Source organism: Ostrinia nubilalis, chromosome 23 (assembly GCF_963855985.1).
Source record: "Ostrinia nubilalis chromosome 23, ilOstNubi1.1, whole genome shotgun sequence".
Classification (NCBI taxonomy): domain Eukaryota; kingdom Metazoa; phylum Arthropoda; class Insecta; order Lepidoptera; family Crambidae; genus Ostrinia; species Ostrinia nubilalis.
The window spans coordinates 7,904,531-7,915,956 of NC_087110.1; the positions used below are offsets into that span (position 1 = coordinate 7,904,531).

Genomic DNA, 11,426 nt, shown 5'->3' on the forward strand with positions numbered 1-11,426 from the left:
TGCCCAATTTCAAGTGCCTACGTTTAGCCGTTTAGGCTGTGCGTTGATATGTCAGTCAGTCAGTTTCTCCTTTTATATATTTAGTTCAAGGATAATCTGGGTTCCGGGTAGCTGACCACAGTTCTGGCCCTCAATCATGCTCGTCTAAGATGCTTGGCCACGCAATTAGATTAAAGGATACAATGGCGGACGTTTGAGAGGTTTTCACAGGTGGTTTAAGCTAGAAGTATTGAGAGGTTGATCAAGATTAAGCTGCATAAGCAAAACATATAAAAATAAACCTACTCGTATAATAAACATACCGGCTCTGGATTGGAACCTCAAGGAAAACGCAAACGTGCTCGCCCCAGGCAAAAAAAATCGGCAAGACGTGGAGCGAGGTCAAGCGCGAAGCTCAAGAGTGTTGTGGACTCCCTCTGCCCCATCTAGGGGACATAGGACCTTAAGTCAAGTAAGTCAAGACTCGTATAATGAAGATTTAATAACAACGCTTCAAGGCCCAGAGAGGATATTTGTTTCGACATTTTGGACATAACCAGCTAGACTTGATGTCGGATGAGAGGTTCTTTAGCACTTTGTGTGATTATACAACGCAAAATCCACGATAGAAGGCCTGAATCTGTGGCATTAGAGGCAATAATAATCTTCAATAGTCGCCCGTAACAAACTTGGCGGTGCACTGTAGCAGATGAGGTGAAGAAAATCGGCAAGACTTGGAGCGAGATCAGACGCGAAGCTCAAGACCGAACGCGATGGAGGACTGTTGTGGACGCCCTCTGCCCTATCTAGGGGACATTATAACCTTAGGTAAACTGGTAAAGTAAGTTTTTCTTCAATAGTCGACTGACAAGCAGCGCATTGGTGCAAAGATTTGCGGCTTTTCTCGCGTGAAATTCAGTAGGTATGTCATGCTCAAGTTTAGTGTCTTTGCCTTTAGTTTAGCTTGTTCTGAGATTAAGAAACAGTTGACTATGCTAGCATAGGCGCAGCTATTCAAAATACAAGGTAAATCGGTTCCTAATATCACACACATAGTACCTACTTATTATCCTTTGCATCCTCCTCACACGTCTATAACTTACGCGTATGGACTGAACCTCTTGAACTGTAACCAATTAGGTCAAGTGAGCAGCCATCACTAAGGTTGGTCAATCAAGCATATCGCGATCCGAAACGTTCACATGTAAACCGAATTGTTCACTTGTGTGGGTAGATTGAGATTTTATTATCAGTAAAGACGACGTGCCTTAAGTCTATTAGAGTAGGTGCGATTTTGCAATAGTATTGTTTGGTGTCTGTGACAGTCCATGACCAGGGTTCGAAAATATCCGATATTTATGATACTCGTATACTTATATCTGATTTATATCATAAGGATATTTTCGAACCCTGTTCATGACAATCGAATAGTTTACAAAAAATTGATATTGCGAGTACAGTGTCAAGCTATTTTGTCAAACTCTGTATAGAAAACACAAGATTTAAATGTAGTTGGTCGATTAAATGGTGGTAGACCCATTTAAAAATCTTGAAGAAACTGTATCAATTTCTTCTATAGAAACACCATGAATTTCCCCGGTGTCAGGATTTTTTTATATCACGAGGCATCTCTTGGCCTGCATCTTACCTGATCAAAAGTTATGATCAGGCGGTATAAGTAAACTTGAAATACAGGGAAAATGCTTTCTTACCCTCAAGTCTCAATTTCAACTGCTGAAAATGTTTAGCAGCAGAAGCGTTTGATTTAATTGCACTCAAAAACACGAAATCATAGTGTATTATTCTCTTCAAATAATCAAGTTCATGAAAATCTTCAGTTCAAAGGACTGGCAGTCTACATAATAATCTCTATAATTATTCCATGGCCTGATTCTGTACATCACCCTTCACAATGCAACAATGACGTCATTTTCAATATTTATGAGGTATTTAAACCGTAAGCCTAGTCAAATAACTTCGGGTCCGTCAAATACCGAAGGTATACTGATGGGTTAATAATAGGAGCTGGGTACAGACAACTTGGATCTTGTAGAATGCACTTGTGTTTTCAAGCCAACGGTAATTGGGTCCTTTTGTTTTAAAAAATTACACGCCCCAAGGGATAGATAGTGAAATTCATACTTTTTTGTCCACAATGAGGAAGCTCTTGGCCTGCATCTCACCTGATGGTAAGTGATGATCAGGCCGAAGGTGGAAGCGAGCTTCACCCGGAATCCTCAACTACAGAGGAACTGGCTATTCTTACCTCTAACTACCGAAACACAACAATGCTCTTAACATTGTTTTGTTATGGCGACAGACTTAGGTAAGTTCCTAATTATTTTGTATGCTTTTCGAAGTGGTGTCTACGCGCTATTTTGTCTATCTTCGGGTCACTACATGACAGGGTACATGATTTTGCAATTAAGATGATAGGTGATAAATGAAAGGGTATTGTCTGCTCAAAGTTTGCAGACCTTAGTTCAGAAACTTTTTGTCGGCAAAAAGGAGACTGCAAAATCTATTTGGCGCAAAATAATTTTGGGTATTTTGTTATGAAATGCCAATCAAATTTGAACTTACTGAAATTTAGTTCAAGATTGTGTTTAGTCTTACCACGTTCAGCTGTGATTTTCGTATTATCAAGAATAACAGTCGAAATGATAATAAAATATTATAAACACACGTAGGCACAGTTTTTTTTCTTAAGGAAAAATTAAAAGTCATGTATTAGCATTATCATACTAAATTGAGTCGTTGAGAAATTGAACCATTCTTATGCCTGATAATAATATTAGTCCAATATCGTATAATGTTTTACGCAAAATAATATTCCGGTCGCAAAATGAAATGTGCTCATGTTAACTACCTATTACTCGTAATAGGACCTTATTAGGACGAGCTTGTGTTTGATATTTTCTAAAATTAGATCAAATTGATCGCATTTACGCGTACTCATTTGACGTTTAAATTGTGTATAAATATACTAATACATCGACGGTGACGGTCGCGGGAAGAGCCTGGATGCGGGTAGCGCAGGACAGGTTATGGAAATCCTTGGGGGAGGCCTTTGTCCAGCAGTGGATGTCATTAGGCTGAAAACGAACGAACGAACGAAAACCATTTTTGATAAGACAATTTGATGGGATTATTACTTGAATGACTGTCTGAAACGCTAAATAAATCTCTTCCAAGACAAAGGTAATAACCAACTGCACCAAGCAACCTAAGCTAAATTCCCTTGAGTACACTGATGCATCAAGGTAGAATGCAAAAAGTGTTCCAGATAGGAAATACATCTCCGAAGTAGGAACCTTAAATCTTAGTTTTAAAACTAATATACCCTGGAGGGTTGCCAAGGAATCTAACGTGCTTAACTCCGAATACTTGATTTAAAACCTGGATTGCTTCTAAGTAAGTGCAAAGGTTTTTGTGATCATTTTGTGATAGGACAGTGTTGTTTGAAGTTACAGCGAATAAGAACAATATAAGATGTAAATATTTTATATTTATTTCTATAACTAATTAACTTGTATTTAATTGTATGTATTAATTAGGCTAAGAGCTATCATTTCCATGACAGTTGAAATTTGTTTGCTGACATCTGAAGCAGTAGAAAGTTATTTGTAAAATATAATAATGAAAAATATTCATCATTTAATTACGAAATAGTAACAACATAATAATATTTGACTTTGCAGTAAGAGACAGCAAACAATGATCAATATTGTCATGACAATGACAGCTCTTTAACTAGGCTTAAATACATAATAGTGGACATCCACTCTTATTATGTTATCCTTTTTAATTTAGTCACTTTCTATCAAATGCTGATATTAATAAATTGGAACAAGGAAGACCTATTATAGAAACGTTATCTGTAGATCTATCTGTCACAGCTCCGTTCGCCATCTTAAACTCCGCCTACTGCCAGGAACACTACAATTGAAATATATTAGGACCGACGCACACCGGGAGAAATAAGTAAAATAGTTCTACTAATTACCAAGAAAATACGCAAGTCAAGAGACAATCTTTCAATGTTTACGATTGTCATAATGACACGTGCAGAAACTAAGTAAGTATCTGTGGTTTGGATTATTACTGCAATTCTAATGATAGGCGACTTTAATAAAAAGTATCGGCTTTCTATACATTTACAAAATGGCGATTGGCCACCACGGATCGGAAAATGTAGTGTAGACCATTGATTGAACGACGACCTATTAACAGTTGCGGGAAGCTCCAGCAGCCCCCCTAGACAAGTGGCAAAACTCATGACAGTTGAAACGTTGAACAGACGAAAGATGGTCGAAAGGCCTTTTTTATGGAGTTACAACGGATTCGATTTTTGATTCGATCAAAAAGTGCTACTCGTCTCGACCTACTGAATACTCATTTCAACATGATATCGACAAAACATAAAATTGCTAATGTGCCGGACGGTATGGGGTAGCAACCCTGTGCGGACCCTGAATACCGTACGCCGACACGGCGCGATGCGGGGTGCAGCGCGAGCGGGAGAGCGAGACGAAGGGGGCGGGGAGCGCAGAAATAATAACTCGGTTGTGGTTGAGACTGTGACTGGTTCCTCGGAGCAGTGGCGAGAGCTTGGTGTTGTAGCTTGTTGAGGAGAAAACGCGGAACTGACTGGGTCCGGATGGCACCCCGATATTTATTTACTTTCATTAGAGTGAGAAAACCTAGCTGCCTCTCGCTCTAATGAAACAGCAAATCTATTGCCCTCTCTCTCTAATTTAGACCCCCCCTGGGCGGCAATACCGTATAGAGAGCCTGTTTTTTATCTATTCGGTGACCTATTTTTTAACTATGACCTTGACCTAATTCTTATCGGATTCTAATTAGCTCTTCCACTATTCTTTGGAATCTATGTTATTTATTTTCAGACAAATTACTTCTTACTATTCGATAGGTAAATAAAGGTACACAGGTACGGGGTTAATTACTAATTAAGCATTTGTACACAAAATAGGGCTCATTTGGCCACACTATTTTACATTAATTGCCTTTATGGCTAATTAAGACTATCATCAATTAAAAGTAAATAACTATAAAGATCTACACATAATTATCTTTCTAATTTACATATTATAAACACGATCTGTCAACTATTACTAGGTGAAATTACCAATTTAAGTATCATACATAAACAAAGGGCTATTAAACTATACATTTTTAACTGTTTTCTAAAATAAACTATACATTTTAACTGTTTTCTAAAATAAACTATAATTTGACTGTTTTCTAAAATAAACTATAATTTATACATCTCCAATATCACATACATCTATTAATTAATTAATTAATTAGAGACTTTACACATTACTAACTGAGAACCAACTAAGAGAAAGTGGACTGTATTACGAAATTATCAAAATTAAAACTATTTACTATTTAACTATATAAACGAAAATAAAAAACGATACAAAATTGAAACAAAACGAAAACTATTTTACAACTATTATGTTTCGGAGGCCGTCCGTCGTGCACATTCTCCCGCCGTGTAGCGCTGGTTGACTCGGCGCTACACCTCACTCGGTGTCACGACGGTCGATGTGGGCAGCACGACGAGCTTCTTGGTGGGGCGGCGCAGGACTCCGGTGCGGGTGGCGACGTCGGCGGCGCGCACGATGCCATCGCGCCCAGGGTAGACTTGGACGACGCGCCCCCGGGGCCACACGTTGCGTGGCAGGTTGGAGTCGGCGATGAGCACGAGGTCGCCGATGTTGAGCGGTGCTCCGCTCCCGTGCGGCTCCCGCCGGTGTTGGAGCTCCGGCAGGTACTCTCGGACCCAGCGGTCCCAGAACTCGTCGGCTAGCCGTTGAGCTCGCCTCCAGTGGTGGCGGCTGGCGACGTCTGCTTCGGTGAACGTCCCCGGCTGTTGGATGCGGCCCGACCCCCCGAGTAGGAAGTGGTTGGGGGTCAAGGCTTCGGCGTCGTCGGGGTCCACCGACACGTGGGTCAGTGGTCTGCTGTTGACTGTGTATTCTGCCTCGCAAAGCAGAGTGGCGAGCGTCTCTTCGTGGGGGTGACGCTCGCGCAGGACGGTGCTGAGGGCGTCCTTGACGGACCGGACGAGGCGTTCCCACGCCCCGCCCATGAACGGTGCGCTCGGCGGTATGTAGCGCCATCTGATGAGGTGGTTGGCGGCCTCCTGCCGGCTCGCCTGGAGGGCGGCCCGCTGGAGCTCGACGTCGGCACCACGCAGGTTGGTGCCGTTGTCCGACCAGATCTCTGATGGTTGCCCTCGGCGCGCCATCATGCGGCGCAGCGCGAGGACGGCGGAGTCGGTGGAGAGTGAGGCCGCGACCTCCAGGTGCACGGCCCGGGTGGTGAGGCATGTGAACAGCGCCACATACCGCTTCTGGTGTTGTCGGCCCACGGTGACTGAGAGCGGCCCGAAATAATCGAGGCCGGTGTAGGTGAAGGGCCGCTGATGGTGAGCGAGGCGTCCCGTCGGGTGGTCGCCTGTCGGTGGTACTGCGGCCACCGCACGCCGAATTCTGCACTGCTGACAACTTTTGATCACGCTGCGCACGATGGGACGAGCTCGGATCACCCAGAAGCGTTGTCGGATTTCGTTCAGGACTGTCTCCACGCCGCCATGGTGTAATTTCTGGTGCGTCCATGCCACGTAGAGTTTGGTGTACTGGTGGTTTCCATCCAGCACAATCGGATGCTTCTGTTCTTCTGTGATGTTTTCTGCGGCCGTGATTCTCGATTTCAGCTTAATCACCGGCTCGCACGGATCGAAGGCCAGCGCGAGTGAGCGCAGCCGGCTGTCATTGGACACTGCTTCTGTCTTCTTTAAAGCTTCTAATTCGGCGCCGAACGCTTCCTGCTGCACGGCGCGCACCCACAGCTCCTCCGCCCACACGATGTGCTCGGCGGCCAACGGCGGTATGACGTCTTCTGTAAGGACGGCTCGGCGCGGCGTGGGCGGCGCGGTCGGCTTGGCGACACGGCGCCACGTCGGGTCGGCTTCGGTGTTTCGAGTTGTCCGCTTGTAACTGTTGACGTTGGCGCTCTGCGGGCGCGCCCGGCGCAGCGGGGCACGGAAGCGGTGTATCGCCTGGAGGACTCTCGCCGTGGCGCGTATCAGGCGCAGCCACGACGAGAATCTGTGTGGTGACGGTAATGCATCGGAGACTCTGGGCTCGACGATGCTTGATGCGACGGAGTGGGTCCTCTCTTCTCCGGTTGGGGCCGCCTGTTCTATTTTCTCGGCCGGCCAGCTGTCAGCAGGCTCATACAGGAACTTCGGTCCCGTGAACCACCGATGATGCTGCGTAAAGTTGGCCGGCGCTCCTCTGGTGGCGTCGTCAGCCACATTCTGTTGGGTCGGCACCCACCGCCACTCCTTCGCCTGTGTGTCTTCCTCTATTTCTGCCACTCTGTGTGCGACGAAAGGCTTGAAAGAGCGGGGTCCCGCCCTCAGCCACGCGAGTACGGTTTTCGAGTCGCTCCAAAAGACTCTTCTGTCTGCCTTCAGCTGGTATTCGTCGGCGGCGGTGCGGGCCAGGCGGCAGCCCAGCACGGCGGCCTGCAGCTCGAGCCTTGGGATGGACGTCAGCTTGAGGGGCGCCACGCGCGCCCTGGCGGCGGCAAGCGTCACGTGCACTCTACCGTCTTCGTCTTCAGTGCGCCAGTAGACAGCAGCGGCGTAGGCCTTCTCGCTGGCGTCCACGAAGGTGTGCAGCTCGCGTCGGGTCGCCCGGCTGTAGCCAGGGTGACATCTTGGCAGGTTGACGTCTCGGAGCGCGGCCAGCTGCCGCACCCACTCACTCCAGCCCGTCGACAGCGGCGGTGGTAGGCGGACGTCCCAATCGACGCCTACGCGCCACGCCTCTTGTAGCAGCTGTTTCGCTACGATGGTGATGGGGGAGGCGAGGCCCAGCGGGTCGAACAGTGACATCACTGTCCGCAGAGCCTCCCTCTTCGTCGGAGTTTGCCCGCTGTCGACGTCAGGCACCCGGGCGAAGTTCAGATTAAATCCCAAGGTGTCGCAGGTCGGCCTCCAGGTGAGGCCCAGGACCTTCTCTTCGATGTCTTCAAGTGTGACGTCCCGAGTGGCGGCAGCTTCCGCCCGATGGACTTCTAGTACTTCGGAGCGATTCGAGGCCCACTTGGCCAAATGAAAATTGGCATCCGCGTGCACTGTGCGCACGTCGGTGCTCACTCTAACTGCTTCTTCAACTGTTTCAAAACTCTGGAGATAATCATCCATGTAGTGATGACGCACGATGGCTTCAGCTGCGTCCGGATGGTCGGCCCGATGACGCTCGGCGTTGTGATTCTTGACAAACAACGCCGTGCACGGTGAGCAGGCTGCTCCGAAGATGACCGACTTCATCCGGTACTCTGTGGGCGGTCCCTCCCGCCGGTGTGAGCGCCACAAGAAGCGCAGCGCATCTCTATCTTTCTCGTGAACTTGTATTCGCAGGAACATCTCTTGTATGTCCGCGGCGACGGCGACGGCGTGCTGGCGAAAGCGCATCAGCACCCCCGGCAGCGACTGCAGGAGGTCCGGACCCGACAGCAGGTGGTCGTTCAGGCACGTACCCTTCGTGCGAGCGGCGGCGTCGAAGACTGGCCTCACCTTCCCGGGCTTGGCTGGATGGAGCACCGGGAAGTGAGGCAGGTACCAGATGCGCCCGGTGGTCGATGGTGCGGTGGCGGCTTCCTCTGCGTATCCTTTTTCTATCAGCTGTGTCATCTGCCGCTCGTACGCCGCCCTGAGCTCCGGCTGCTTGTCCAGCTTGCGCTCTGTGCTGTGTAGGCGCGTCAAGGCTTGGTCGTAATTGTTGGGCAGCTCGGGGTGGTCGGTGGCCCAAAGTAGGCCCGTTTCGTAGCCCGCTGTCGGCAGCTTGATGGTTTCACTCTCCAGGATGCGAAGCGCCCGCTCTTCGGGGTCGGCGCGCGTTTTCTTGGGCGTCACGCCCAACGATTCGATTGCGAAATGCTTCTTGATCATTTCTTCTATTCTGTTGTCGCTCTCTTCATTGAGCCTGTATACGTGGTGGACTGTGTGCCCCAGGCTCCGGCTGCTTGAGCCGTGGAGCACCCACCCCAGGGGTGTGCGGGACGCCACCGGTTCTGTTGCGGCGCCACGTCGTACCTCGTTGGCCAGTAGGAGTTCCCAATTGTCCTGCCCGATCAGGATAGTGGGCCGCGCCTCCGCATACCGCACTCGCGTTTCGATATCTTGAAGGTGTTGATATTTTGACAAGTCTCGGTCAATGTGCTGGGCCGCCAGTCGTAAGTTCTTGATAGTGCGGCCTCGCAGGGAGTGCTCTTCATCTTGCCCTCGTAGCACAAGTTTCACTCGTCGCGAGTCGGTACGCGTGACTCGGGCCCCCGCTATAGCTTCTATGCTCAATGGGTCTATGGGTCCTGTAGCGCCCGCGCGCTTAGCCAGGTCTTCGTCTATGAGTGTGACTGTCGAGCCGTCGTCTAATAGTGCGAATGTGTCTATATTGGCCTTGGGGCCCACCACTGTCACTGGTAGAATTTTGAGGAAACTTACGGTTGACTTTCCAGATGAATTTGCTGCTGTCACTGTTTCACTCCGGTTGGCTGGCACTTCGGGTCTCTTGAAGTGCAGTAATGGGTGGTGGGTCCTCTCACAGCCGTCCTCTCCACACTGACGGTCTTCACACTTATGCCCCCCTCTCCTGGGGTTCAGGCAACGGAAACATAGTCGATCCGCTTTCGCTATGCTCCATCGTTCACTGTTGTTCGCACGCACAAATTTTCTACACTTGTCGGCGCTATGGTTCGGTAAACTGCACACTGGACACTTTTCGCTTCTGTTGTCGCACTTTTCGCTGTCACTCCGACTGTTGTAGGCGCGCTGCGGCCGGTTGCGTGGCGCCGCGCGCTGCTGCTGCTCCTCGGCGCCGCCGACGAGCTCGGGGTCTGCGTACTTCCCGCACGCCTCCGCCTCCCTGGTCACGAAGCGGTGAAGGCGCACGAGGTCCGGCTCCTCTGGCGGCTGGTCCCGGCTGAAGTCGAACCACCGGTACCGCAGCGACGGCGTCAGCTTCTCTGTCACTTGCTTGACCACTTCCGGATTGTACATGTACTGCGGCTGCTGGAGTGCGCGGAGTGTAGCGACGCTGTTTTTTATTCGACTCGCGAACTGTATTATGTCCCGTGGCGCATCTGTAGGCTTCTGTACGTTGCGAAGTCGTTCGATCTCGGCGAGCGCAATCGTCTCCGGTCTGCCGAATCTTGTCTCGAGTTCGCCGATTATTTCCGCCGGGCTAGTGTTTACTATGAGTAAACTGCTAACCGCTTCCTTGGCTTTTCCTTTCAAAGCCCGTCGCAGGCGGGCTGTATTCTCGATTTCTGTGAAGTATCTCTCTGTTTCTTGATAGCCCGCTCTGAAGGCGAGCCAGTCGAGATGCGAGCCCCCGAAGGGCATCAGTTCTCCGATGAATCGCGGCGTGGCCCCATGTGGGCGCGCGGCCTGCGCGATGGCGGCCGCCAGCTCGTTAAGGTCGAATTGTCCCTCGGACCGATGATACCCCGTTGCTGCTGGCGGCGGCTTCGATGACGACGATTGCTTCAACTGTACGCTGTGCGGCGGCGCCACGCCCGATAGCGGCGCGGCGAGCTGCTGTGCGATCGATACGCCGGTCGGCAGCGCGTGTGGCGCGCCGGGTGGCGGCGGTGGTGCGTGTGACACGCCGGGCGGCGGTGCATGTGGCACGCCGGGCGGCGGTGCTACGCCTGTAGACTGTTGCGGTGCACTGAGCGGCGCGGCGGGCGGTGGCGGCGGCACTGTATTCAGCCACTCGGCCACTCGCGCCTGGCCCAGCGATTCACCCGATGCGACCGACTCGCCGTCCTGGCTGTCCTCCTCCAGGACGGCAAGCCTGGCCTCTTCCAGCTCCAGCTTGAGTCTGGCTATCTTCTGTTTGGCGCGCGCGATCCTTCGCGCACGGTCGGATTTCGTCGACGACGCTCTTGCTGCGTCGTCGTGCTGCTGTTGCGACGACGGTGGTGGCGGTGGTGGTGGCGCCTCCGACGGGGAGCCGGGCGGCTCGATATGCCGCACCGGTTCCGGCGCTGACGGCCTCGGGGCCGCCACTGACTGTGACGCGGTCGCGGGAGCGCTCTCCTCAGGGCGCTCCTGTGCCTCGATCGGCTCCGCGGGTCTGCCTCTACTCCGAGTCACCGGCATTTTGCTACGCTCCCCTTGCTTCCGGTTATGAAGCCGATGAAATTTCCCACTCGCTTTTGCTGCCGAAGTGTCCAATCCGGCTCGAAGGACCAATGTGCCGGACGGTATGGGGTAGCAACCCTGTGCGGACCCTGAATACCGTACGCCGACACGGCGCGATGCGGGGTGCAGCGCGAGCGGGAGAGCGAGACGAAGGGGGCGGGGAGCGCAGAAATAATAACTCGGTTGTGGTTGAGAC

At 50.5% G+C, this 11,426-nt stretch overlaps 1 protein-coding gene across 1 annotated transcript; it reads right to left on the reverse strand.

Annotated features, from left to right (window-relative positions):
- Positions 1-5,524: 5,524 nt before the first annotated feature.
- Positions 5,525-11,188, reverse strand: LOC135083217 (uncharacterized). Its single transcript, XM_063977953.1, has one exon. It carries the CDS (start codon positions 11,186-11,188, stop codon positions 5,525-5,527), a length of 5,664 nt encoding a protein of 1,887 aa, XP_063834023.1.
- Between the last annotated feature and the right edge of the window lie 238 nt (positions 11,189-11,426).

Coding starts and splice junctions, on each gene's coding strand:
- LOC135083217 (XM_063977953.1), bottom strand. CDS start 11,188: ATGCCGGTGACTCGGAGTAGAGGCAGACCCGCGGAGCCGATCGAGGCA.